The sequence below is a fragment of the Tasmannia lanceolata genome, unplaced genomic scaffold (genome assembly GCF_043159265.1).
Source record: "Tasmannia lanceolata isolate RefF3 unplaced genomic scaffold, GAP_Taslan_0.1 ptg000026l, whole genome shotgun sequence".
NCBI lineage: Eukaryota > Viridiplantae > Streptophyta > Magnoliopsida > Canellales > Winteraceae > Tasmannia > Tasmannia lanceolata.
Window position 1 is genome coordinate 6,747,615 of NW_027518703.1, and position 27,800 is coordinate 6,775,414.

General features: G+C 39.0%; 2 protein-coding genes across 2 annotated transcripts in view; both read left to right on the forward strand.

Moving 5' to 3' along the window:
* The first annotated feature begins 9,882 nt into the window (after positions 1-9,882).
* Positions 9,883-18,052, forward strand: LOC143858764 (pleiotropic drug resistance protein 1-like). Its single transcript, XM_077369482.1, has 24 exons — positions 9,883-10,661; positions 11,131-11,251; positions 11,371-11,459; positions 11,561-11,645; positions 11,773-11,932; positions 12,068-12,144; positions 12,517-12,570; positions 12,682-12,772; positions 12,849-13,150; positions 13,284-13,565; positions 13,647-13,963; positions 14,068-14,228; positions 14,377-14,480; positions 14,562-14,718; positions 14,839-14,946; positions 15,029-15,171; positions 15,282-15,614; positions 15,718-16,008; positions 16,103-16,186; positions 16,272-16,405; positions 16,496-16,723; positions 16,802-16,973; positions 17,109-17,363; positions 17,444-18,052. Exons 1-24 carry the CDS (start codon positions 10,342-10,344, stop codon positions 17,699-17,701), a joined length of 4,326 nt encoding a protein of 1,441 aa, XP_077225597.1. The 5' UTR covers positions 9,883-10,341; the 3' UTR covers positions 17,702-18,052.
* Positions 18,053-19,769: 1,717 nt separating this feature from the next.
* LOC143858424 (callose synthase 5-like) overlaps positions 19,770-27,800 on the forward strand; it is a 36,178-nt gene continuing 28,147 nt past the window's right edge. Inside the window, exons 1-14 of the mRNA XM_077369081.1 lie at positions 19,770-19,965; positions 20,050-20,150; positions 22,369-22,490; positions 22,586-22,682; positions 22,778-22,888; positions 22,968-23,096; positions 23,203-23,295; positions 23,716-23,807; positions 23,894-24,020; positions 24,161-24,298; positions 24,385-24,461; positions 24,565-24,652; positions 24,737-24,865; positions 24,977-25,091. Of these exons, the coding sequence (XP_077225196.1) occupies positions 19,785-19,965; positions 20,050-20,150; positions 22,369-22,490; positions 22,586-22,682; positions 22,778-22,888; positions 22,968-23,096; positions 23,203-23,295; positions 23,716-23,807; positions 23,894-24,020; positions 24,161-24,298; positions 24,385-24,461; positions 24,565-24,652; positions 24,737-24,865; positions 24,977-25,091 (1,600 nt within the window). The 5' untranslated portion in view covers positions 19,770-19,784. The remainder of the gene's footprint in view (positions 19,966-20,049; positions 20,151-22,368; positions 22,491-22,585; positions 22,683-22,777; positions 22,889-22,967; positions 23,097-23,202; positions 23,296-23,715; positions 23,808-23,893; positions 24,021-24,160; positions 24,299-24,384; positions 24,462-24,564; positions 24,653-24,736; positions 24,866-24,976; positions 25,092-27,800) is intronic.

Sequence of the window (27,800 nt, forward strand, 5' to 3'; positions counted from 1 at the left end):
ACCACGAGAGGGAGAGATAGACAAAATGAGTAGAGGAGGATTACCTAAATCTTGTCTTTTTTGAGATATTTCATATGGAAAAATGATGCAGCGACATGCAATCATTACACCTTTTGTTGTCTGATAATCTCTAATGATTTAGGTGTCACTTTGTAAAAAAACCCATATAATCTAAAAAGTGCATTTTTTTTCTTAGGGATTGCTTGAGGATCTCTTGCAATTGGCATCCAAACAGATCCTTCGTGTATTTATGACTTCTCTTTTTTATCATGGGGGGCTACGGAAGAAAAGAGGTTCAATGTATAATTTTCCTAATCTCCACCGTGGGTTGTTTCTTAGTCACCTAAAGATTTCGTTGACTTCACCCAGCTCGATCAACACTATCAATGCACATGTGTAGTTGTCAACGCCGAAGTGATATCTCAATCCATCCTCCCCATTGCCGATACCGTCACCTCATTACCATTGTCTACAACCTGGAATTGGTCTCTGAACCAACTGCGGAAAAGACTTTATATATGTGGGTGCACACTCCATTTCTAGCTAACAATCAAGATCTTAGGAACGCTAGTTACTGTGCTCCTAGCCAATGTAAACTATCACACTCATTATTTTTAATCTTCTCCGACATCTCATTGTTTCCCTTTAACTTCTTAGCTAAGCTCTATTGAACAGGGATACCCTTACCCTCATAACTCATAGGTTTCAATTGTCCTTTCCGTCAAATATGTCGATGCTGAACTCGGTATAACTCGACTTTACTATCATCTCATATCACTTCGCACTTCTTGTTGTAGGGTTTCACCTTGAACAAGGACCTCTCGGATAATCTCCACAATCGCTCCAACCTCAACTTTGATACCATTTGCTAACAAAATCCACTCTCTCTCTCTCTCTCTCTCTCTCTCTCTCTCTCTCTCTCTCTCTCTCTCTGCCCTTGGTGGGGTCCAACAACACTCTCTCTCCTTCATACCCTTGGTGGGCCCAACAACACCCTCTCTTCACACCCCTGGTGGGGCCCAACAACTCTCTTTATCTCTCTCAACACCTAGGACCAAACAATTGAATGGTGTAAATCTTTGAAGGTGGGTCTCAATCTATTTGAAAAAAATACACACACCTACGTACAAACACCATAGAAAATGTATTTTAAAAACAGAACTCACTTGGGCTACCTTGTTAAAAGATCCAAACTGTTCATTTGTTTGCCTCAACATGAATAGGCCTACCCAAAAAATCTTATCCATAGGATGACCCTAACCCTCCGATCTGTAGACGGACAACACTATATAAACCTCACCAGATCGAAGAGTTGGGATCATCCTATGGAGATTATCTTTTGGGAAATGCTTATTTAAATTGGGGCTCACATAATACGTATTTATTAGAAAATTCAATTGGAGCCCACCTCTTTTGAAGATCCAAACCGTTCATTTGTTGAGCCCCAATGTAAATAAGCATTTCCCAAAACATAATCTCCATTGGATGATCCTAACTCTTCGATCTGGTGATGTTTATATAGTATTGTCCGTCTACGGATCGGAGGGTTAGGGTCATCCCATGGATAAGATTTTATGGGTAAGCCTATTCATGTTGAGGCAAAGCAATGAACCGTTTGGATCTTTTAACTGTTGGAAAATGTTGAGGATACTGTTGTTGATAGAAAACAGAAACTTGTTGTTTCAAGGCGTGATATCACTTTCCTTAAGACAAGATTTGCCCCCACTAGAAGTGTGCAAAGGGGATCCGTGAATTGCCTCCAAGATACAATGAAGCCTAGTAGGGAAGCCCTACTAATGTTTGATGACGTGTAGCACTAGCGGAATCAAACCCGAAATGCTCTTCCGAAATTTCAAGCCTTAGAGAAATTTCTAGATAATGTTTCTGCAGAAAAACAGTATCTAGAACAGTAAACAAAAGAAAAAAGTATGTAGAAATACTTGGGGATTTTGTAGGAGTGTAGAAGAGAGTGTAAAGTCTGTCAGAATTGACAATTCATTTTTCTATATGAAATGACCGAATTCTGCACATTTTGTAGACCACCTGGTGTCTTTTCAGTGTGAAAAACACCTCTACAGGGCACCTTTCCAAAATGTTTGAAATCTGACCGTTAGATCGCACTCATTGATATTGAACGGTCCTGATCGATCCTAGAGGTGACTGTTGGTTTGAGTAAAACCTCTCTCCAACCCAGTCATCGTTAGATCTACCATCTATGGTGTGGATCGCACCCCCTTGGCACTTGACTGTTAGGGGAAGGGACACAACCCATTTGATCACACTCTTTGACCGTTGGAGTTATGGGCCCGTTGGGCCGACCATTAGGCCCGAACCGAAGCCCAACCCAACCGAACCATTCGACTTGACGGGCCTACGAACCATTTGACCCATCGATCCGACCGGTCCACCTTCATCTTGATCCAACGATGCAGATGAAATCTGAAAAAATTAAAGGCTCCAATCGCTCCTCGCGACGTTGCGTACGTGCGAAGTGCAAAGTGCGCCTAAAAAAGCGCCACTATGCGCTCTATAGCCCATTGCCCACGCCGCGCGCGCGTGTGCGAACGGTGCGTTGCACTGTCCCGCGGGTCCAACCATGGGTTCAACCCAATGTGCAATCAAACAAGTAATAGAAAAGTGTAATGCTTTATAAGCCCTTTTCTTTCTTTTCTCTCATCCGGTACGGGACTATCTTTTCAACTACACTTCTACATCCTTTTGTAAAAGCAAATCTTTCCAAGAAAATATTTTCTTTTTCCCAAACGCTTTTGATAAAACATTTTCCAAAACACTAAAACTTGCAAAATACATGATTTTGAAAATCCAAAATCACTAACAATCCCCCACCATTTTCAAAATCAAAGAAAATTTTCTCATCAGACTCGAAAATCTTATGCATAAATGAAGGTATCTCTTGATTTGAACCTTCACTTAGTGAGGACACATCAAAGTTAACCAGAATTGCATAGTAGATGTATCTTTGAACTAGCTATTCTATTTGGTTAACCGGATACGTCTCACACATAAGATTTCACCTCTTTGGGCAATTTCTAAAACCGACACATGTACTGGCCTTGTGTCTATATCTTGGTTTCATGAGCGCTCTAGAGACTAGCTAGGTCTCATAGGAAGCGGCACCACTCCCACACTCACATAGGTAGGCTTATCAAGAGTGCCCCTTTAACTAAAACACTCCAACACTATGTTATAAGCCTATTAAGAGTTTAAATACTCAGCCTTCTCCTTTTAAACATTACAGGTACCAAGCACTTTACCTTAGGATGGCAAATAATACATATTATAGTGCTTGCAATCACTCCATATGATGTACTTGGACTCATTGAACTCAAGACTTGATGTTTATTTAAGTGTTGAGTTGAGGTTCCATCATTGGTGACTATTGGTTAATGGCTTTAACCCCATCCCTAATGATGTTTTACACCCCAGATCTCTTGCAAGAGCTTTAGTGAATTGATCAGCCAAGTTTTGGCTCGATCTCACAAAATCAATAATTACTACTCCATTAGTAAGTAACTCTCTTATAGTACTATGTCTGAGTCCTATATGTCTGAACTTACCATTATAAACATGATTATATGCCCTTGATAGTGTGGCCTGACTATCACAATAGACATAAATCGATGGCATTGGTTTAGACCATAACGGAATTTCCAATAACAAATTCCGAAGCCATTCCGCCTCTTTACAGTATGCTGCCAGAGCTATAAATTCTGCTTCCATAGTTAAAGTTGTTATGCATGTCTGTTTCTTAGAGGCCCAGGAGACTGCTCCCCCACCAAGGGTGAAAATCCACCCACTGGTTGAAAAATAGTCTATACGCTTAGTTATCCAACTAGCATCAGTGTATCCTTCTATTACAGTTGGATACCCACTATAACATAAACCATAGTCTATAGTTTTCTTTAAATATTTTAAAACTCTATAGACTGCATTCCAATGAGAAAAACTAGGATTACTGGTAAACCTACTAAGTTTACTTACAGCAAATGCTATGTCTGGCCTAGTACAAGTCATAGCATACATAAGACTACCAATCACACTAGCATACTCTAGTTGAGAAATAGTCCTACCAGTATTAAGATACAACTTTATATTTGGGTCAAAAGGTGTTGAAATGGGTAAATATTCAAAATGGTTAAACTTTTTGAGAACTTTCTCAATATAATGTGATTGTGTTAGAATAAGACAATTATCCTGTCTTATGATTCTAATACCCAAAATCACTTCAGCTTCACCCATATCTTTTATATCAAAGTTTTGAGAAAGAAATAATTTAGTACTGTGAATGCTTTCAATATCGGTACTAAAAATTAACATGTCATCAACATATAAACAAATAACAACACCTTTGCCACTCTTAAATTTACTGTATATACATTTATCTGACTCATGTGTCTTATAACCATTTCGGGAAATATTAAATAAAGAATAAATTCCAGATTTTGTTGGAGATTTCCCATAAATTTTGGACCGAAAGTCGAAATTTTGTAACGTTTCGAGTTTACCAAGTTTCAGTTTCAGGGTTGAGTGGTTGACCGAACCCGAAATTTCAGATTTCAGTTGAAATTTAAAACCTTGGTTACGTAGGTGTATGCATTTTTTTTAAATACATGGAAGCCCCACGTTCAAAGATTTACGCCATTCAATTTTTCGACCCAACCAAGGGTGTTGAGAGAAGGAAGCTAGCCGGCAGGTTTTAACAGTTTCAGCGTTAAAGGTAGTGAATCTATCCGACAAGGGGGGGCGAATTTAGCATTGCCCATGAAAAATACCTCGTAGAGAAGAAGTCCAAGTCAAAAGGTGAGCGCTCACAAGACGCCAACAGAAAAACTCATGAAAAGGCAGTCTTTTGAGGCGTTCTAAACTGAAGAGCACCATTCTAAAAAAGGGTTGAAGGGCGTTCCCATTGGTTGTAAAACACCAGGGTGCATTAAATGCGATGAAAGTCAAAGCAAATTAAATGCACTTTGGTGTCTTATAAGCAATGGGGGCGCCCTTTCACCCCTTTTATGGAAGGGCGCTCTTCAGTTTGGAAAAACTCCTTTTTTTTTTTATGTAGTTTTCGGATAAACAACTTGGAACCCCATCCTTATCGAGAAAAGAATGATCCACAAAGAAAGTGATGTACACTAATGGTCATGGGTGGGTCCCCGATTGTTGTCCGACGCGGCAGAGCTTAGACCAATTCCTGCATAAAATGATACTGTTCAAGTGAGGCAGCTGTCTTACGTCCGTCGATACTCGAGACGGAGTTCGTCGCACAAGAAACAAGGGGCCGGCTTTGTAGTGGCCAACGCTTAGCATTATCGCCTCAATTTCAACTTTAGTGAGAATACAAAGAAGATAACTAGATATAGCTGAAGTCAGCCATTAAAATCCTTTTCAACTTTTTTGTGTCACTAAAACTTCTCAGTAATGGGCATTATCTCTTCAGAAAAAAGTACTGCCGTCCTAAATGGGGTCAGCCTAGGCATGAGATTGGGCCGGACCACCTTGATATGTGACAAGTTTAAAGGGCCTAGCCTAACAATTTTCATTAGCTTTAGAGCTTTTGGCATATTGGTTAAGTACCTAACATTTGGTATAAGTGCAGCCACCATGCTCCGTGCTTGAGTCCCGGGAATGGGCGATCTATGGAGAGGACTACTTAGTAAAAAGCTAGAGAGAAAGTTGTCAGAGTAGAGTTGCCATAGAGTGGGTCGTCGTGGAAGAGGCGACCTGTGGAAAGGGCTACCTGAAGAAGAAAAAAAGTCAGAGTAAAAGTTATCACAGAATGGGCCCCTAAGGATGGCGGATAAGGAAGCATTGTGAAATGTTACGGTCGTGAGTGGGGCCCACCTAGACAATTTTAAAGACCCTAGCCTAAGCGTTCTATTAGCTCTGGAGCTTTTGGCGTATTGGTTAGGTACCCAACAAAAAGATTTTCTTTACAGATTTTCCTTCTTTTCTATTCTTTGATCATGCAAAAAAATTAACATGAGCCATGGCAGTTCAAGGTTTATTTATAATGATATTCCTCTAAATAATTTGTAATCATATTATTTCCCTCTATGTCGTAGACCAAAAAACTTTCCAGATTAAAAAAAGCTTTTTTGAAAGAATTTTTTCCTACAATCCAAACAGTTAGTTTAGAGAAAGATATGCTGAAAACCCCCAGTTTAGTTTTATATGGTGGGCGACCGGGTTGGCACGTGCAGCAAAAAAAATAAGCGGGCCCTCCACCCTCACAAGTGGATGATTTAGACGAAGGTGATATATTCAAATCCTTTTCTTCCTTAGTCCACCTTCCTTTACTCTTTTTCCTCTAGAAGGGGGTGGCCCGGGAAGAAAAAGGGGTGGAATATATCATTTCCCTATCTAGGCCATTAATTTGTTGGGCCCGACATTGATAGCCATGTATCATATAAATCTTCTCAATAGGATAATCCTAACCCTTTGATTTGTGGGCGTTTAAAATGGATGCCATGGTATAGAAACCACCACAAATGGAGATATTAGAGGTCAGATCATCCTAGGAACGAAGAAGATTTTCGGAGGCACGGCTTATCAACATCAGGCCCATTAGATCATCCAATTACGTGGGCTGCACGTACCTACATGGCCATCCGCAACGTGAGACATCAGGTTTGTTAGGCCTCCTTTGTTGGGACCTGGGTAGAACTCGTCCTCAAAAGCCAGTTGTTAAGGGGAGGGAACCCATTCCCTTATAAGTCCATCTACTTCGTTACACTTTTCCGATGTGGGACTATTTTTACTATCACGTGGAACCCCACAACATCCCCATATCATATATGATGATTAGGATGCCAATGTAGTTGGAAATACCTTGATCGGATGATCCTAGGCCCTATATCAAACATTGTTATGCTAAACCATTGATTTTTATAGTCTTTATCTTATACATGGGATGTAATTTGGGATGGATCCAAATTATATATAATGCACACAGTTTCCTATGTATTCTAATAAAAAAAAATCAGATTTATGGGTATCAACAGTCAGGCGATATGACCATGAAATCGGCCCTTTAAAATTTTGGGTCGGAAGGTATCAAAACAAGGGACTGGGAATATCAACCCCTCAAGTTTGAAAGTGGCAAACACCCTGTTTCTTTCGTAAGTTTTTCTTCCTCTTGCCGGAAAGTAAAAGTATAATATTCTGTGTATGAAAATTACCGGAGAGAAGAGAGAGACATTTGGGTTTAGGGTCGAGCATTATACCTTTGTAATCAAGTGGGAGTTTCGGTGGAATCTCAGAGCCCTTGTGTTTAGTGTTTGGCATTTTTAAATAGAGAAGACGCTGTTAATTTGGGAAAAAATTCCACCACCTTTCCAGTCTTTACCTTATTAAGAAAGGAAAGTTACCAATGGTGGACAAAAAAGTGACCTAATTATCAAGAGGACCCATGCTTTTCTGAAATTATCAACCAGGGACAAAAAAGGTCTTGTTAGTATAAGCTGGACGAAAATACCCTTTTCTTAAGCAACATGTTTTACTTTTCCACTTTTCCCTCTTCTCTCTTATTTCTCTCTTTTCTTTTCTTCTTTACTTTTTCATTTTCAACTTTGTTTTTTTAATCTTACCAGTCATCTCCCTCATCGTTCAGCCACCATTGTCACCGGAAAGTCTCGAAAACTTGAAACGTGAGTTTATTCTCATCTATCTCTCTGTATCTAGGTTCTGTTTTTCATTGCTTTAGGGTTTTGCATTTCTCCTTCTCCCTTTCAATGGCGGATGATGAAGATGAATCGTAGGGTAGAAAGAAAAAAAACGGTGAAAATGAATGAGTGAAAAAACATGAAGTAAAAACGTGTTCATAAGGGACTTGATAAGACCGTTCGAAAATTGGTAACCCCATTTTGATACTGGATAACCCCAATCGCAGAGGCTTGAAAATCCCCTTCCAAAATTGCAATACCCTCGGCCAATTTTCAAGGACTTGATAAGCCCATTCAGAAATTGGCAACCCCATTTTTTATACTAGATAACCCCAATCACAGAGACTTGAAAACCCCCTTTCAAAACTCCAGTACCCCCGGCCAATTTTCAGGGACTTGATAAGCCCGTTTGGTAATTGGTAACCCCTTTTTTTATACTAGATAACCCCAATACCAGAGACTTGAAAACCCCCTTCCAAAAGTATAATTTTCAGGGACTTGATAAGCCCGTTTGGAAATTGGTAACCCCATTTTTTGATACTCGATAACCCCAATCCCAGAGGCTTGAAAACTCGCTTCCGAAACTCCAGTACACTTGGCCAATTTTCAAGGACTTGATAAGCCCATTTGGAAATTGGCAACCCTACTTTTGAGAGTTGCTAACTCTCTTCTAGAGAGTTGATAAATCCCTTTTGCTACAAAACCCCTGCCTATAGCAACTCTTCTAATGACATCAAAATTTTCTTGTGCAACCACTTGTCTTCCAAAAAGTGAGTGAAGCCATCCTTGCATTATCTCCATAACAGATCCTAAATACAAACCTCTTAAACCCTAAACAAGATAAATCAGAAACAGAGGAAGATGACTAGTAGGGTAAAAAAACTCAACTTTCAAGTTTTCGAGATATAGAAGGATAGATGGTAAGAACTCAACTTTCAAGACTTGCCAGCAACAATGGTGGCTGAACTAGGAGGAAGATGACTAGTAAGGTAAAAAATTAAAAAGGTAAAGGTGAAAATGAAAAAGTAAAAGAAGAGGAAAGAAGGAAAAAACAAGGTGAAAACGTGTTGTAAATGCCCAAGGGCATTTTCATCCAGCTTTTACTGACAAAACCTCTTTTGTCCCTCGTTGATAATTTCAGAAAAGCATGGTTCCTGTTGATAATTACGTCATTTTCGTATCCCCCATTGGTAATTGTTCCTTAAAGAAATTACGTCATTTTCGTATACCCTCTTTTGTCTTCTCCCAAAAATGGCTGCATTTCCACATGTTTTTTGTTTGTCTTTTCCAACGTAAGGCGGAAATGCCGAGAAAGTAGTTAGGAACATGGTTTTAAATTTCGACCGAAATCCGAAATTTCGGTGATGAACGAAACCGAAATGTAAAGCCATGGTTAGGAATATATCATTTCGCTATTAGTTTTCCATATGGAGTAAAGATATATAATCTATTAGCCGATGAAATGGGTCAGTATTCAACTTATTAAAGAAATGCTAAGGTTGTTAATTTGGTGGGCCACGGCAAACTTCATAATATGGTTAATGTGATTGACTGATTATATATCATAAGATATCCAAATCAAGATATGTCAAATGGATGGCTTAGATGATTTTCAAAGCTAGGACCCACTATAGTGGGAGCGAAGTCATTTTTCTAGGCCCATTCACTTTCTAGTGCGATTAAATTCGTTGAGGAGTTTAGATCACTTGCATGCGGCTCCTGTCCATCTAGAAAAGGATGGGGCCTAGATGATCCGAACCATTCATTTTTTTGGGGCCCACTACAGATTGTGTATGCCCGAAAAAAGAGAGCCGTTGGATGATGCTCCTAAAACCTTCAATTTGAGGAATTCTCATTAGATTGACATTAACAAATGGGGGCTACAGATTTTTTTTTCCAAATCAAATTGTTTAGGATCATCCAATTTCAATTATTTTTAGGCACAGCCTATCTATGACACATGGGGACCCACAAAATGAATGGTTCAGATATTCCATTCACGCTGGCCCCACTGTCCTTTTAGCACTGCAAGCGTGCACCATATTAAAAACTCATTATAATTCACTGTTTTTGTCCCTATACACCTTTTAACTAGCAGCTTAAAAAGTAGTTAATAGAGTGAAGAGTGCCGTTATCAAAACAAGTAAGCGGGAAGTTGAGCCTTTGCCTCTTAACTCAGTGGAGATGCTCGAGTGTAAGCGTTTACCCTCATCTTCCACTACTAACGCTCATCAAAAGGAATACCCATAAAAAAAAGAGGAACGGGCATTTTGAAAAAATCGCTCTCTTGGTAATTAGGCCGAGGTGAAAAATTCTTCCCATTTCTGACCAGTTTCCTGACCATTTTCCTTTCAAAGATGATAAAATATTCAATTGCAGGGCTGGCTCTCTATACTCTGCAGTCTGCACTGCATTAATTAGTTTAGAAAATATAGATCGACTCCATTTTTTGAGAGAAAAACAGTCCAGATTTCAAGTTTCTTTGCCTGAAAGACCTTAATTCTTTCTCAGTTGGGTTTTTGCTGGTTTTTTCTCTTCCCATCTCCACTTCAAGACTCGTTGACCTCCTGTTAAGATTCCTTTACTTACACTCGGTTTTGATCTCTAGAGCTTTTCTGGGTTTTGTTGATGCTTTCCTGATTTTGAGTTGTTGGGTGATTTAATGGATGTTGGTGACCTTTATAGAGTGGGTAGTTTGCGGAGGAATTCATCTGTATGGAGGCACAGCACATCAGAAGTTTTCTCAAGATCTTCACGCGATGAAGACGATGAAGAAGCTCTGAAATGGGCTGCACTTGAGAAACTGCCCACCTATAATCGTATAAGAAAAGGGATACTAGCCAGTGTTGCCGGAGAGCTCAAGGAGGTTGATATTCAAAATCTTGAATTTCAAGATAAGAAGAGTTTGATTGATAGATTAATCGGAGCTGCAGAGGAGGATAATGAGAGGTTCTTGTTGAAACTTAAAACCCGCATCAACCAGTAAGATTTATTCCCCTTATTATTCTAATTTTGTTCTGGGTGTTTGAATTTCTCATATTTGTTAGTCATTTGTTAACTTCACCTTGTAGGATTTTCTTTTCATTAAGGCCCAGTTTGAATTGCAAGAGAAACAATTATATGGAATTTTTTTTTTCCTTATAAAATATTTTCTTTTTACAATTTAGAGGGAAATGATTTGACTATGGTTGATTTAGAGGGATATTATCATAAATTGAAGGTCCAACTAAGTAAAAAATGAATAGGGTTGGTTGAAGTAATCTTTTATGTGTGTAAAAAAGTAAGAAAATTTGAAAAAAAAAAAAAATTTCATTTCCAAGCTTTTCCAAAAAATTCCTCCAATCCAAACAGGGCCTAAAGTCCCCTTGTTAGATTTTGATTTTTTTTTTATTTTTTTTTTATGGTTGGATTTTGATTTTATTAACGTCCCCTTGTTGGATTTTCTTTTCAGAGTTGGAATTGATATTCCCACAATCGAAGTTCGGTTCGAGCATTTGAATATCGAAGCAGAAGCCTATGTGGGAGGCAGAGCTTTGCCTACGCTCTACAATGCTTCTATTAATATGATGGAGGTAATTTATACGTATAAATCAACAAGTCACAGATAGAAAAAGCGGATTTTGATGCCTGTAGTGCACACACTCATGTTCATAAATTGTACTGATCTATGTTGTCTCTTTTACTTCCAAAGGCGTTCTTCAACTGTTTCGGTATTCTTCCAAGTCGAAAGAAACTGTTACCAATCCTTCATGATGTTTGTGGAATTGTCAAACCTTGCAGGTAAGGAAAAGTGGCCATTTGATCAGAAACTGAATTTAATTTTGTTCTGGATTGACGCTGATTCTCTATGTGACCAACTGTTCTTTGTGTAAATCTTGCAGAATGACTTTGCTTTTAGGTCCCCCAAGCTCGGGGAAGACTACTTTACTTTTGGCATTGGCTGGGAAGCTCAGTTCTGATCTGAAGGTAAGTATTGTATAAGCCTCTGCTACATTGGAGGGAGTTTATTGTAATTGTTGTCATTTCTTCACTTGTTGAAAATTATTTCATGTACATACTAAAACAATTGACACAAGATTCTACTGAAAAATAGGTTTCTGGGAGAATAACTTACAATGGCCATGAAATGGATGAGTTTGTGCCTCAGAGGGCATCTGCCTATATCAGTCAGCATGATCTCCATATAGGAGAAATGACAGTAAGAGAAACCTTAGCTTTCTCTGCAAGATGTCAAGGAGTCGGAACTGGTTATGGTATGTTAGACATGATTGCTTTTTTTTTTTTTTGAATGATTATTAGACATGATTGCTTTTGATGCACAATAGCTAGTTAGGGTGTTTCAAAGAGTTTGAATATGTTGTTTCCTTTTCCATGATGATGATTTGCAGAAATGTTAGTGGAGCTGTCAAGAAGAGAGAAGGAGGCAAATATTAAGCCAGATCCTGATATCGATGTCTACATGAAGGTGAATCAGGAGTTTCTTTGTAAAAGGATCCTTCACTGTCAACTATACAGAATTAAGAGCTGCACTTTAAAATCACCATGGGGTTTTCTAAACTTCATCTTGAAATTGAATAAAAAACTCTAATCTTCATTATGTTATATTGGTTCCATCAGCACAAGATGGGCCTACAGGTCCTGTGGGTTCTGTCTGATCTGTAGAGATTGATTCTATCTTTTGTGAACATTTTATTCATGTAATCATTATGTAATTATCAGATAGTGTATTAGAATCATCCTAGACTTTTCCATATAAGGGTTCTATTTGTTGGAAGTTGGGAAAAACTTGATTTCTTTGGAAGGTTATGAAACTGTTTTTCTTTGTCCATTCTTGCAGGCAGCTGCATTGGCAGGACAGGAGGCCAGTGTAGTTACTGACTATATTCTGAAGGTATGTACTTCTCCTAGAGAAATATGTCATTTTTAAAGTTCTATCGACAGCTATGAAGAAAATTTCAGAAGCACATAGATGAATTCTTTTCTCTTCCTCATAAAATTGCAGATTTTAGGACTAGAAATCTGTGCTGATACCTTGGTAGGGGATGAAATGTTGAGGGGGATTTCTGGAGGACAGAAGAAACGTGTTACAACAGGTAGAAAAACTAGTACATTGAATTACCTCTGTTCAATAATTTGGGTTAACTCTTTTGGGACTCTTGACACATAAAGGGGAGATGCTTGTCGGACCAGCTAGGGCACTATTCATGGATGAGATATCCACTGGTCTGGATAGTTCCACTACTTTCCAGATTGTGAATTCTCTCCGGCAATCCATTCACATTCTCAATGGGACAGCTGTTATTTCTCTACTCCAGCCAGCACCAGAGACATATGACCTCTTTGATGACATTATTCTTCTTTCAGAAGGACAAATAGTGTATCAGGGTCCCCGTGTAAATGTGCTTGAGTTTTTTGAATCCTTAGGCTTCAAATGCCCAGAGAGAAAAGGTGTTGCAGACTTCTTGCAGGAAGTAAGTTGCCCAAACTGGTTTCCTTCCTCTTTCCAATTCTTCTGACTTTATCACATCTTTAATGGAAACTTTTCATTTGTCCAATCCGTATAGCTTTCTAAAGCTGTTATGTTTACTTATATCTTTCCAATAGGTGACATCGAGGAAAGATCAACAACATTACTGGGTACGTAAAGATGAGCCTTACACCTTCATTCCTGTCAAAGAATTTGCAGAAGCATTCCAGTCGTTCCGTGTTGGCCGGAAATTAGGAGATGAACTCGCTACCCCATTTGACAAGAACAGGAGTCATCCTGCGGCTTTGACAACTGTGAAATATGGTGTTAGCAAGAAGGAGCTATTAAAGGCCTGCATTGCGAGAGAATATTTGCTTATGAAGAGGAACTCCTTTGTCTACATCTTCAAGACGTCGCAAGTGAGTAATTTCGTCCTCCAAAATGTAATCTTGAATTACAACAGATAAAACCACTAAATTCTGTTCTATTTTTAATTTCAGATTATAATTATTGGTACCATCACAATGACGGTCTTCTTGCGCACAGAGATGCACCGTGAGACGGTAATAGACGGGGGAATTTATATGGGTGCTCTGTTTTTCTCACTTGTCTCGATAATGTTTAACGGGTTCGCAGAGCTTGCTATGACTATTGCTAAACTTCCTGTTTTCTACAAGCAAAGAGATCTCCTTTTCTACCCTCCATGGGCATATGCCCTACCTACTTGGATCCTGAAGATCCCCATATCCTTTATGGAGGTAGCTGTCTGGGTTTTCATGACATACTATGTCATTGGCTTCGATCCCAATATTGTGAGGTAAGACCCAGGGAAGAGATTATTACGGCTCATTTACGATGTATTTTGTGATTATCTTCCTCTTCCAGTTTTTCTTGCCAATAACTCAAATGTTCTTGTTACAGGTTTTTGAGACAATATCTGCTACTTCTATGCATTAACCAGGTGGCCTCTGCACTGTTCCGTTTCCTTGCTGCATTGGGTAGGGACATGATTGTTGCCAATACATTTGGGTCTTTTGGACTGGTTACATTTATGATTTTGGGTGGATTCATCTTATCTCGAGGTACAATACACATAAACTAAACATGCTCTTTTACTAATGTATAAAATGCCTAGGTTTCATCAACTTTAAGAACATTGATAAACTGGGAAGTTTTCTTATTGTGTAACCATGGATTAACCACACATTTTTACGTATCTTTTTTATACAGAGAATGTGAAAAAATGGTGGATATGGGGATACTGGATCTCACCCATGATGTATGGCCAGAATGCAATCGCAGTCAATGAGTTCCTTGGGAAAAGTTGGAGTCATGTAAGAACCTTGTTGTGAAGTTAGAAAGCTCTCAATTTGATCAGGAAAATCAACTCAGGCTTTGTTTATAATGTGTTACAGGTCCGCAATGGATCCACAGAAACATTGGGAGTGGAAGTTTTGAAGTCTCGTGGAATCTTTCCTGAAGCATACTGGTATTGGATCGGTGTAGGCGCATTAGTTGGATATGTCTTCCTACTAAATGGCCTTTTTACTGTGACTCTTGCTTATCTCAACCGTAAGTTTTCTCCTTCTGATGGGCAGCATTAATCAAATCAAAGTTCTCACAAATTCTCACAGTTTAAAATTTAAGAACCAGTCACTAGTGTTTTCTGATAGTTGGATCTAATGGCTGCAGCATTTGGAAGCGCTCAGGCAATTATATCTGAAGACACTTTGAAAGAAAAACATGCCAACAGAACAGGAGAGGTTATCGAGCTATCGTCCAGAGGAAAGAGCTCAGAAGGTACGATCAATCAATCCATTTTATCTGATAATTTATGCTTCAAGGATGTCATCTAATTCGATATATGTCAAAAAAAAAGCAGGAGGTAGGACCAATAAAGGATCTTCCTCTGCACATACAGCAGGCATTGCTCATTCTAGTCAGAACAAGAAAGGGATGATTCTTCCATTTGAGCCTCTTTCCATCACTTTTGATGATGTCAGATACTCCGTAGACATGCCACAGGTACCCTTCAAGTTTCAGATAAACTGTACATGTGTCTTGGAGGTCGAGCCTTTCTTCACATCTTTTTATTCATCACAGAATTGAGTGTGTTAGTATATTTGAAATCACAGGAGATGAAAGCCGAAGGTTTTCCAGAGGACAGATTAGAGCTCCTGAAGGGTGTGAGTGGAGCTTTCAGACCAGGTGTTCTTACAGCATTAATGGGTGTTAGTGGTGCTGGTAAGACCACTCTTATGGATGTGTTGGCTGGAAGGAAAACTGGTGGATATATAGAAGGAAACATCACCATATCTGGCTATCCCAAGAACCAGGAAACATTCGCTCGCATATCCGGATATTGTGAACAGAACGACATCCACTCTCCAAATGTCACTGTCAATGAGTCTCTCGTCTATTCTGCATGGCTTCGGTTACCTCCTGAAGTCAATTCTTCGACTAGGAAGGTTGGGCAATACACCTATCTGTGTCTTTGGCTTCTTTTTTTTCCCTGTGTGTGTTTATTTGTGCATCTGTGCATCTACTGACTGCCAAACCTGATGAGTGCAGTATTTCATTGAGGAGGTTATGGAGCTTGTAGAGTTGACACCATTGAGGGAAGCACTAGTTGGATTGCCCGGTGTCAGTGGACTTTCGACTGAGCAGCGTAAGAGGCTAACCATTGCTGTTGAGCTAGTCGCAAACCCGTCCATAATATTCATGGATGAACCAACCTCTGGGCTCGATGCCAGGGCAGCTGCTATTGTAATGAGAACAGTAAGGAACACTGTGGACACAGGAAGAACAGTGGTGTGCACAATTCACCAGCCCAGCATCGACATATTCGAGGCTTTTGATGAAGTGGGTTATAATGGGAGTCAATGGACTTGTGATTTGTTTTGTGTTCTTATTTTATAATTCCTTTGGTCTTGATGTCTTTTCTGCCTGATTGCAGCTCTTCCTATTGAAACGAGGGGGTGAAGAAATATTCGTAGGCCCATTGGGTCACCATTCTTGCCATATGATCAAGTACTTTGAGGTGAGGATGCAGAAAATTTAAATGAGTTATTATTCACTGAGGGTCTGTCTCTGGTACCAATAGAATGTGGTTTTATTTTGTTAAGGGAATTGATGGGGTAAGTAAGATAAAAGATGGTTATAATCCCGCAACTTGGATGCTGGAGGTGACTACAATGGCACAAGAAGAGGCTTTGGGGGTTGACTTTGCTGATGCATACAAGAACTCGGAACTGTTTAGGTGGGTTGACAAATGCTCTTGGGCCACCCTTGTCTCAAATTGCAACCTTTTCTTTTCCTAGATCTTACTGATTTATACCCTTTATTGCAGGAGAAACAAAGCTTTGATAAGGGAACTGAGTAAACCTCCTCCTGGTTCGAGTGATCTCCACTTCCCCACTCAGTATTCTCAGTCCTTCCCCACACAATGCATGGCGTGCCTGTGGAAACAGCACTGGTCATACTGGCGCAATCCACCATATGTCGCAGTGAGATTTTTCTTTACGATGTTCATAGCTTTGATGTTTGGGACCATGTTCTGGAATCTTGGCTCTAAAACGTAAGTGAACTTGTGACCGTCATTTTGATTTTAAACTTGAATATGGCACAGTACATTGATACGGTGTTGAAAATGCAGGAAGAGACAACAAGATCTGTTTAATGCAATGGGTTCCATGTATGCTGCTGTTCTGTTCCTTGGGGTTCAAAATGCGTCATCTGTGCAACCAGTTGTGGCTATTGAAAGAACAGTTTTTTACAGAGAGAGAGCTGCTGGAATGTATTCCGCTTTACCATACGCGTTTGGACAGGTTACCTTTTCTGTAATGTCGAAATTTCTGTTGTTTACTTAGTTGGGTGTGCAAACTCTTTAGAAACAGATTTATTTGTCTTTAATTCTCTTCCTATTTTGTCTCACATCTCTCCTTATTGCTCTAAATTTGCAGGTTATGATTGAGATCCCATATGTCCTCGCACAGGCTGTGGTATATGGCTTTATAGTGTATGCAATGATCGGATTTGAGTGGACAGTTGTCAAGTTCTTGTGGTATATGTTCTTCATGTACTTCACATTGTTGTACTTCACTTTCTATGGGATGATGGCGGTAGCTGTGACTCCTAATCACAACATCGCCGCTATTGTTTCCTCGGCATTCTATGCAGTATGGAATATCTTCGCAGGTTTTATGATTCCACGACCGGTAAGTTTCAATTTTATCCGACCAAACGTGTTGAGTTTCCTCATAATGGAGAGACACTGAAAGATTTTGGTTGATTACAGAGCATTCCTATTTGGTGGAGATGGTATTATTGGGGATGCCCGATCGCCTGGACCTTGTATGGACTGGTTGCATCACAATTCGGAGACTTAGACCATCCACTTGAGTCAGGCCAGACAGTGGCTCAATTTGTGAGGAGTTATTTTGGATTCAAGCATGACTTCCTACCCGTGGTTGCTGTTGTGATCCTTGGTATCGGTGTTCTCTTTGCATTTGTCTTCGCTTTCTCTATAAAGGCATTCAACTTCCAGAGAAGGTAGACTAGGATTCTCAAAGGTACATCCAAGTTTCAGTGTTCTCTTTGCGTGTTTGTCTTCGCCTTCTCTATAAAGGCATTCAACTTCCAGAGAAGGTAGGCTAGAATTCTCAAAGGTACATCCAAGTTTATGTCTCTGTGCAGATGATAAAAAAATTGCATTCCCCTTACAACAAGAGTGTTTGAAATCACTTGGTGAATGTATGGTTTTCTTACAATTCATTGTTACTTGTTTCATGATTGTATTTATATATAGTCAGTCAGTCAAGGAATGGGCTAAAATTAAACAATGCAAAGTGCATGTAATTTTCACATTTCTATGTACCTAATTTGGTATATGAAAGTAAACAGTTTCGTCACACGCATGAACATATGACTGTACATGTGGGAACAGATCAGTGCTTACATGAGTTCATCGCCATAATGATCAAGAAAAGTTTTGACGAATGCAATCCTCTGAGAAACCCAAAAGTAAGGTCCTGTTCGTTTGAGATAGTGGCAACCGATTGTCACCCCCTAATCCAATTATTGGACTTAAGATTACATTAATTTTGAGTCCAATAATCAGATTGTGGGGTGACAATCAGTTGTCATAATCCCAAACGAACAGGGCATAAGAAGGTTGATCATAGATTGGCAAACCTAATAGAAAACAAAAGAAGATGATGATGGTTTGGCTTCCAGGTTCTTCCAACAGAAGAGAGCTAATGTAAGGGCAATCTCTGTGTCTCATTTAGAAGAGAGCTAATGGAATATAAAATCTATAACCAAACCCTAAGTTGTATATCTATAGGAAATTCAACCATAGTAGTAAAACCCAATAAGGGTCTAATCATGCCTCTTAATTAAACACTAAAAATGGTGGATCACACATAATGAAAATGTGATTATGAGCATTCTCCATCACAAACTGTTCAAAACCGATCCGAAAATCACAAGGAGAGGTCAAGTTGTCAATTACCTCGTCGTGGAATTCATATATTTGCTCCCTTTTCCTCATTGGGCCACCCTCTTGCAGTGTAAAAGGGTCGTCATGTATACATTAGAGGGGGCTTTTGTTCTTTTCAGAGATTGTTTTTTTTGAGAGAGAGAGAGAGAGAGAGAGAGAGAGAGAGAGAGTAACGAGACTGTTGCGCTAACTGCTGTGGCTATTTCCATGGAAATTAGGCAAGGGGTAGAATTGTCCCTAGAAAAGTACGCTTTTTCTTTGGTTTTAAAGAGTCTGCCACATGGCAGAATCTGCTTGGTTGGAGCAAAATTGCGGGGGAACCATCTCCGCAACATTGCGCAGCTAAAGTTTGTTCACGTAGTTTGTTACATTGTAACGACCTTTATAACGAACTCTTTCACTGGAAAATTCATATTCCCCACTCTTTTCTCTATTTTCCGTTATTTCTCAGCTTCTCCTCACAGCTGTCTCAGCTTCTCTCTCTCTCTCTCTCTCTCTCTCTCTCTCTCTCTCTCTCCAATTGCTGAGAGATTTTCGGGCAGATATTCTCATGGTAAGAAACTAGGACAGAGAGTTTCTGCATGCAAGAAACTAGGGCAACGATGTTCTTCAACCTAGTTTTGGACAAATCTCTATGGGAAATCGGGAAGAGAAACTAGGGCAGAGATTTTTTTCAAACCTAGTTTTGGACAAATCTATATCGTTATCTCATTTTTTTTCCATTTTCTTTGTTATTGTTATCAGGTAAGATTATTTGTTGTTCTTGATGGATTTCTAGAGTCTATTGGATTGTTCTTTATCGATCTTGATTTTTTTTCCGTGTTCATTCTTATCAGGTAAGCAAATTTCCATCTTGTTTCTTTTACAGGTTAGTTATAAACGAGATATTTTCATATCAATAGAGATGGAATTTCATGATTCTTTGTACTAGAGAGACGATTTCTTTAATCTTAGTATTCCTTCTTCTTTCATTTAAACTGCATTTGGTTAATTTCTAGCGATCTCATGGAAAAATAATAATTTGATGTTCTCATTCTAAAACCACTTTTTTTTTTTTTGGTTATTTGATATTTGCTTATTCGAGATTCTTTACACTAGATTGTTTCGATTTCCTCAGACATAAAAAAGAAGAGCAGCAATGTCGAGTGAATCAGGCCCTCAGAGCCTAACGAGAAGGTCCTCTCGAAGTGCAGCCATGACAACATTCTCTTTGGAGGTTTTTGACCACGAGGTTGTGCCTTCCTCCCTCGGAAGCATAGTTCCAATCCTCCGAGTCGCCACCGAGATCGAAACAGAGCGCCCCAGAGTCTCTTATCTCTGTAAGTAGTTGAATCCCTAACCAACAAGACCCGAGTTAGACGTTCATTTTCTTACCAGCTGGGGTTTTGCTTATTTTTTCAAAGGTCGGTTCTATGCCTTTGAGAAGGCTCATCGATTGGACCCTAGCTCCACTGGACGTGGTGTTCGTCAGTTTAAGACAGCCTTGTTGCAGAGATTAGAAAGGGTATCACAATTTCTCTCTATTTCCATTTTCATTTCCCTTCACACACTTGTAGCTAATTTGATTTGAATTGGCATAGACAATAAATCATGCGGAGCCTAAATCACAGTGAGATCAGAGTTTTTATAGAGTGTAAGCCCTTCTAGTCCCTTATTTTTCAAAAAGTACTGTACGAACCCCACTATAGGATGATCCAAACGGTCCATGTGATGGACCGCAACATAAATAGGCTGTGCCAAAAAATCATTTTCTATAGGATGATCCCAACCCTCCGATCTATAGAGAACTGCATATTGTGGAAACCTCTATAGATCGGAGGGCTAAGATCATCCTATGGAAATGATTTTTGGGGAACGACCTATTTACGTGGTGTTCCATCACATGGACGGTTTGGATCATCCTATGATGTGGTCCGTACAGTTCTTTTTGATAAATATGGGATTATGAGGGCTTACTCCGTCTAAAATCTCATGAGATCAAATGTTTTACACAAGTGGGCCCTTCCTTGAATTTGATGCAAACCAATAACCTCGGGTCATGCTGTGGGCCTGAAATGCATATATTAGGTAAATAATATATTCACCCCTTTTTCTTCATCAGGCCACCCCTTGTAGTGTAAAAGGGTAGTCATAAATACACTAGAGGATTGGGCTCGGTAAAGAAACAGGGGCCCCCCAATCAAACATAAGTCTGGCACTTGAGTGTAAATTTTTTTTTAGTAAAATGGCCAAAATTTACTTGCTTTCTAAATTATTTCTCAAAGAGGAATAATCTGTAAATACCACCCATTTTTTATTAAAGTTGCTACAAACTACTTAAAATTACTTACTGGCCCACTACATAATTTTTGTTGAGGAATGATAGATGCAAGGGCCCTCTTTATGCAAGGGCTAAAGAAGGGACTTTGAATAGATCCACATCATTAAGTGAAACCGAATTAAGTTTCTCAACCGTCTTTAAAAATGACGTGGATCTATTCAAGGGCCCTTCTCCGGCCCTTACATAAAGAGGGCCTTTGCGTCTATCATTCCTCATTTTTGTTTTAGGATATCTTTTTACACTTTGGCGCACGTGCCTGTGTATGAGCACACGAAAAGCACATGTGGTATCACTTATCCACGCCATTCATCTGTTGAGCCTGCCATATATTGAAAATCTCTTACCAAAAACTGATGCCTACTTAAGCTTTTTTCACTTAGAAAAGAATAGTCATAAGACTCATAACTCATAAATAAACCAGAGGCTGTCCCACTTAAAAAAGGGGGCAAATTTATCACTTCCCATTTTAAAAGGGACGTTTTAAGTTCCGGTGGATTGATAGGAAAATGTTATCAGCACTATTGTATTTTGATGAGGGCACTCCTCGCTTTATTAAGATTACGGTATGGTCCGTACCATTGGATGATCCAAACCGTCCATTAGATGGGCCACAGGCTAAATAGGTTGTGCTCCAAAAATCATTTCTATAGGTTGATCCTAACCCTCCGATCTGAATGTTAGAGTGTTGATCCAAATCCTCTATAGATCTGAGGATTAGAGTGCTGATCCTAATCCTAATCCTCTATAGATCGGAGGTAAATAATATATTCACCCCTTTTTCTTCATCAAGCCACCCAGTTGTAGTGTAAAAGGGCAGTCATAAATACACTAGCTCGTTTGGTTGCTAGTAAGAAAAATTCCATTCGATTTTTTGGAAAGGGAGGAGACAAGGGAGGGGACAAGTATTTATTAGACACGGATGTTATTATGAGTGGAGAGAGAAAGAGAGAGAAAGAGAGAGAGCACTATTGTCTAGAAAATTACACGTAAGACTTCCGAGGTAAAGCTGATGTCACCTCGCTTTGTTTTTTACTAGCAACCAAACCAAGAACGCATTAGAAAAAAAAAAAAACACTGGAGGGTACTCATAACACAGATAAACCAGAGGCTGTCCCAAGTCAAAAAAAAGGGGGACAGATTTATCACTTCCCACATTAAAAGGGGCGTTTTAAGTTCCTGTGGATTTTGGCTGTGGATTGATATTGTGACTCTTAATTTTGGCATTTGCTAAAGATGGCATTTGCCCTTGTGAAGGTGATAAATTTGGGCTTTTGTTTATGTCTGCTGAGAAGCCAATTTTTTGAGTGGCGAAATCAGTTAACAACCGGGGTATTTTCTCGTTGTTCTCTTTCACACTTCAAGTGTTGGACGTTGATGAAGGTGAGGTGAATTTATGTGGTAGGAAAATGCTACGAGTCTTGCCGCTAGGGTGAAAAAGAGCGATGCAAGAGAAATCGAGAGCTTCTATCAGCAATACTATGAGCACTATGTCAGAGCACTGGACCAAGGGGAACAAGCAGATCGGTATGTACATCATATGTTTGCATATATTCCTCAGTGAGACATGAACTCTTGTCTTGAGCTTCATATCACTCTCTTGTGTTGTCAATTTTCTATAGAGCCCAACTTGGAAAAGCCTACCAAACCGCAGGAGTCCTTTTTGAAGTGCTCTGTGCTGTTAACAAAACCGAAAAAGTCGAACAAGTTAAACCAGAGGTTAGTGCTTTCTGGTCATTATTATTATGGGTCATTATTTTGAAAACCAAAACTCAGAGTCGCGTATTTATTATTATTTCAATTACTTTGAGCAGATTATCGCTGCTGCAAGAGATGTCCAAGAAAAGAAGGATATCTACACTCCCTACAACATTCTTCCCCTGGATGCTGCAGGGGCTTCCCAGTCTATCATGCAACTTGAGGAGGTATTTAAAACCCAGAGTCACATATTATTATTACAATTACATACTATGTTTTGTAAAATCATGGGTTTTTATTTACCAGATTAAGGCTGCTGTGGCTGCTCTGTGGAACACTCGTGGCCTGAATTGGCCAACATCTTTTGAGCAACACAGGCAGAAAACAGGAGACTTAGACCTTCTCGATTGGCTGAGGGCTATGTTTGGATTTCAGGTCTGTAAGAACAACATTAGGAATAGTGCATTGATTAGTGATTTTTTAATTCGTTAAAGAAACTATCCTGTTGGTTTCATTCATTTGTTCTATGTTGATTTTTCAGAGAGACAATGTCAGGAACCAAAGGGAGCATATTATTTTACTTCTTGCTAATGTCCATATAAGGCTGTTACCCAAGCCCGAGCCTCTGAACAAGGCACGTGCATTTATTTCCTTTTAAATAGTCATTGGAAAGGATTTTGAGACTTGTGTTTGTAGTAGCATTCATTGTCCTGATTATTCTCCAAAAAGCATCTCACTCATAGAAGGATCAGTCACTTAACTTGTCTTCCTTCTGGTTAAAAGTTCAACATTTGCATTCCTAGATCATAGCAAAAAAAGTATTATTTTTTGCATGTAAATAGTGGAAATATTTTATTAGTATGTTCAAGTGGCTAGGCAATAGAAGCTTAAATGACATTTAATTTTGGTATCTGTAGACTGGGTCCTCTGGAGATTGTAGCTTGAGTATTCCTGTTTTGAAATTTTCCTTCAAATAGACATTGTAACATAGCCCGTTTGGGAATCACTTATGTCATCCTTATTCAACATTTTATGCACTGTTTCTCTTATTCAGCTGGATGAGCGAGCTGTAGATGCAGTAATGAATAAACTGTTTAAGAACTACAAAACATGGTGCAAATTTTTGGGACGGAAGCACAGCTTACGGTGAGACACTATCGCACTTGCTGGTTCATTTGTTCTTTCCTTTGTGTAAACGTCCTAGGTTCTTATCAAAATCATGGATGGTTCAGACTGCCTCAAGTGCCACACGAAGTGCAGCAGAGAAAGATACTCTACATGGGTCTCTATCTTCTTATTTGGGGTGAATCAGCGAATATCCGCTTTATGCCAGAATGCCTATGCTACATTTTTCATAATGTGAGTTTTTTTTTTTTTTTTTTCCATCCATTTTCATAGATTCGCTTATTCATAGTCATCAACCTTTTGTTTTCTGACTATCAGCTATCAACTATATCTTATGTACTAGTTTTTAATGGTAAAATCTCTTTTATTTTCAGATGGCATATGAACTCCATGGTCTGTTAGCTGGAAATGTCAGTATTGTGACCGGAGAAAACATTAAACCTTCATATGGTGGGGATGATGAGGCTTTTCTGAGAAAGGTTATATCCCCATTGTATCGTGTGATTGACAAGGTATATTTCAGTGAAACATGGTGAGCACTACATGATTTTTTTATGGATACAACTTAAACTATGATGTGTCGGTGATGATTATCCAGGAAGCCAAGAAAAGCAGAAATGGAAAAGCTCCTCTTTCATCTTGGTGTAACTATGACGATCTAAATGAATATTTCTGGTTTGTAAGAAATTTGATATACCAAAGATTAGAATCACATTCAGTCAGCTGGTTGCTTCTGTTATTTGCCCCTAACATTTGAGTTGTGTTACATATCATTCAGGTCAGCTGATTGTTTCTCTTTGGGCTGGCCCATGCGAGATGATGGTGATTTCTTCAAATCGACACGTGATTCAAGGACAACAACGCAGGTTTGCAACTAATTATTTAATGGTCAGTGACACTTTTTTGTTTTGTAGGATATTAGCTCCCTTCTTACTAGAAATGGTATGCAGATGGAACAACCATCCCGCAAAAGATCTGAGAAAAGCACTGGGAAGACCAACTTTGTTGAGACCAGAACATTCTGGCACATCTTTCGAAGTTTCGACCGTTTGTGGACCTTTTACATATTGGCCCTGCAGGTATTGGTTGCAAGGCAGAGGTCTACTAGACCAAATTAGTTTTTTTTTTCCCTTTTTAAACTCTAGTATGTCATTAATCAGTCAATATTCTTGAGTTTTTTTTATCTGCAGGCAATGGTAATCGTTGCATGGAGTGGTTCTTCACCATTGGATATTTTCAGAAAAGATATCCTATTTGCCGTCTCTAGTATCTTTATCTCGGCAGCCTTTCTACGCTTCCTCCAAAGTATGCATATCTTATTAAAAGATAATCGTTATAATTCTTTTGAGTTGTTAATGCCTTATGTAGCTTTATACAATATCAATGAATATAGTCGGGAATGGAAAGTAGCTGCTAAAAATAGTTATGGTTAACACTATGATCCGTCCAAAAATTTAGGGTATGTTATAGTGGACACATTCATGAATTGAGCCATGATACTATGATTATTTCTATTAATCTTAAGGACATTTTGTTATTACACATTATGGTGAGAAATTCATGGGAGTTGCTTTATTTCAAAGTAACCAAGCTGATTGTAGTGATCTTCTTGATCGAGAGCATAGTTTCAAAACTCACCCGCGTCATCATGGAATCGCCGGAGTCGAGTCCCTTTTACCTTGGCTGCGTTCTTCTATGAGTCCGCATTTTGCCTTAGAAAGTCAATCAAAACTCCTTTGACTCTTCTTAGTTATGACGTGTCAACCGAGTACTCGTCCGCATCAACCGAGTACTCGACTGCATTATGCCGAGTCGACTACGATTTGCTTTGGCGTGTTCTGACCCGCATCCGGATTTTGAAACACCGATTGAGTGATGTTAGGAACTTAGGGTGTACGGAAGGATTAACTTTGTTTACCATTCAAAAAAAAGAAAAAAGGATTAACTTTGTTTGATCTGTTGTAGCACATGATTGTTAAACCTCTTTTATTTTATTGGATTCTGTGTGTGACTTGTAGAACCAATTTCCCCAAAATGATGCAGTGGTTAAGGTTGGTTCTCTTCCTAGGTGGGCTTCTATAGATTCTTTACTCCATGAGTCTTTTGGGGGATTTTGACGTGAAATCAGTTGTTTCCCCGAAGTCTCAGGTCATTTAGGGGGTTTATGAATTTTTTCTCATATATGTTTTTGCCGCATGAAGGGATTTAACCAACTTTCTTTTGGACTTGGTTTGTACTGATACTGAGAAGGGAAAGCGGCATTTAATGGGCCTAAGAGTCTATTCGGGCATGTCTAATTCATTGTATTAGTTGATATTTTTAATATAAAGAATTATCACCAGAACATGTTTAGCTTTAACTCTGTGTGTGTGTGTGTGTGTGTCTATATATATATATATATATATATATATATATATATTGAATTCAACTTGTTTCTAGTTCCATTGATTTGGGCTCACTGGGTATTAATCACTCTCATCCTGAAGAAACTGAGACTCCTTTTTTGCATTCTCTTAAATTTTTGTAAAAGAAATCTGCAATATTATGACATGTTATCAATTTATTCGGTGACAATTTTTTATTGAATTAGACAAGGTCCCACGAGGAACTCAAACATTTCATAAGCTTCCATCACTGGAATAGGAACACAACACCATAGATGGCTAAGAAATACATATTGCCACATATAAGAGATTAAGAACCAAGTGAGCATCTTTACCTTGAATACTTAACAACGTGACGCACAAAGATATCTGGGATCTACAGGGACAATTTTCAACTCGTGCAGTCATATTTTGCCAAGTGAAATTAAAACAGAATGAGGCTAGTGTTTTATCCCCTCAGCTCTGAATAAGGCTGATCTATGATCATGATTCCACCTGAGGATGTGCAAGAACAAGAGGACTTTATGTTTTAGGATTGCATGATCAATGAATTGAAAAACAATAGAAATAATGGAACTAGGCTAATGTTTTGGATTTCCATGGCCCGCTGAATCTTGAGGTCTTCGACAAATTGATGCACAGCAGTCAAAAGTTCTTCAATGGGAGTCCTTATAAAATGCTAAATGATCAGAAGTTGGTGGCAACAATATTGAAAGGAGATGCATCGACCTGATGGGATTAAGCTCACATGAATCGAGAGAGTGAAGGAACTGAAAGACTAATTAGCAAAGAAATAATGAAAGTCATCAAATCCTAGGCCTGCAGACTATCCAAATTTGGGTTTGTTCATATCTTATTACTTGGTTCAGTGGAAGGACCACCTAATGTGTGCTATTAGATTGATTCCTTGTTCCGAACACATCATAGATGAGTTCTCCCCAATCGATGGGAAATCATGTAGCCAAAGGAGGAGAGTTGTCTATGTTTTAAGCATAGTTTCAAAACTCCTCTATGTCATCATGGACTCCCCCCTAGTCAACTCCCTTTTACCTTGGCCGCGTTCTTGTCTAAGTTTGCATTTTCCTACAAAGTCAATCAAAAGTTCTTTGACTCTTCCAAGTTATGGCCTCATGTACTCAACTGCGTCAACCGAGTAGTCGACCATGTCGTTCCGATTCGACTAGGATTTGCTTTGCCACATTCTGACCCTTATCCGTGTTTTGAAATACTGGTTTCAAGACATTTTTAAGATATTTTCTTTTACGGATTCGTAAGTGTCCGAAGTTAGGTTTCATATAGATTCATTTAGATTTATTTCTATGATGTGATCGGCTTATGCTGGTCACTTACATGAGTTGCCGTTAGACTGGTCAGTAGCGTTATTCTTCGAGGAAAGTATTCTATAGTTTTCTGCTTACCCTACAAGTGATTTTTATATGATCCTAGTGTTTATCTAATTGATCCTAATCGAATTACTACTGAATGCATCTTCGTCGTCCTCTATTGATATTTTCTCCTCCATTGATAATAACAACGTTAGAGGTAAAAGGCTACATCAAAGTCTTGGGTAGTTGGTTTTATTGTATCGTAATTGCTCATCTCTTCTCATCTCTATATATTTTCCAGCTAA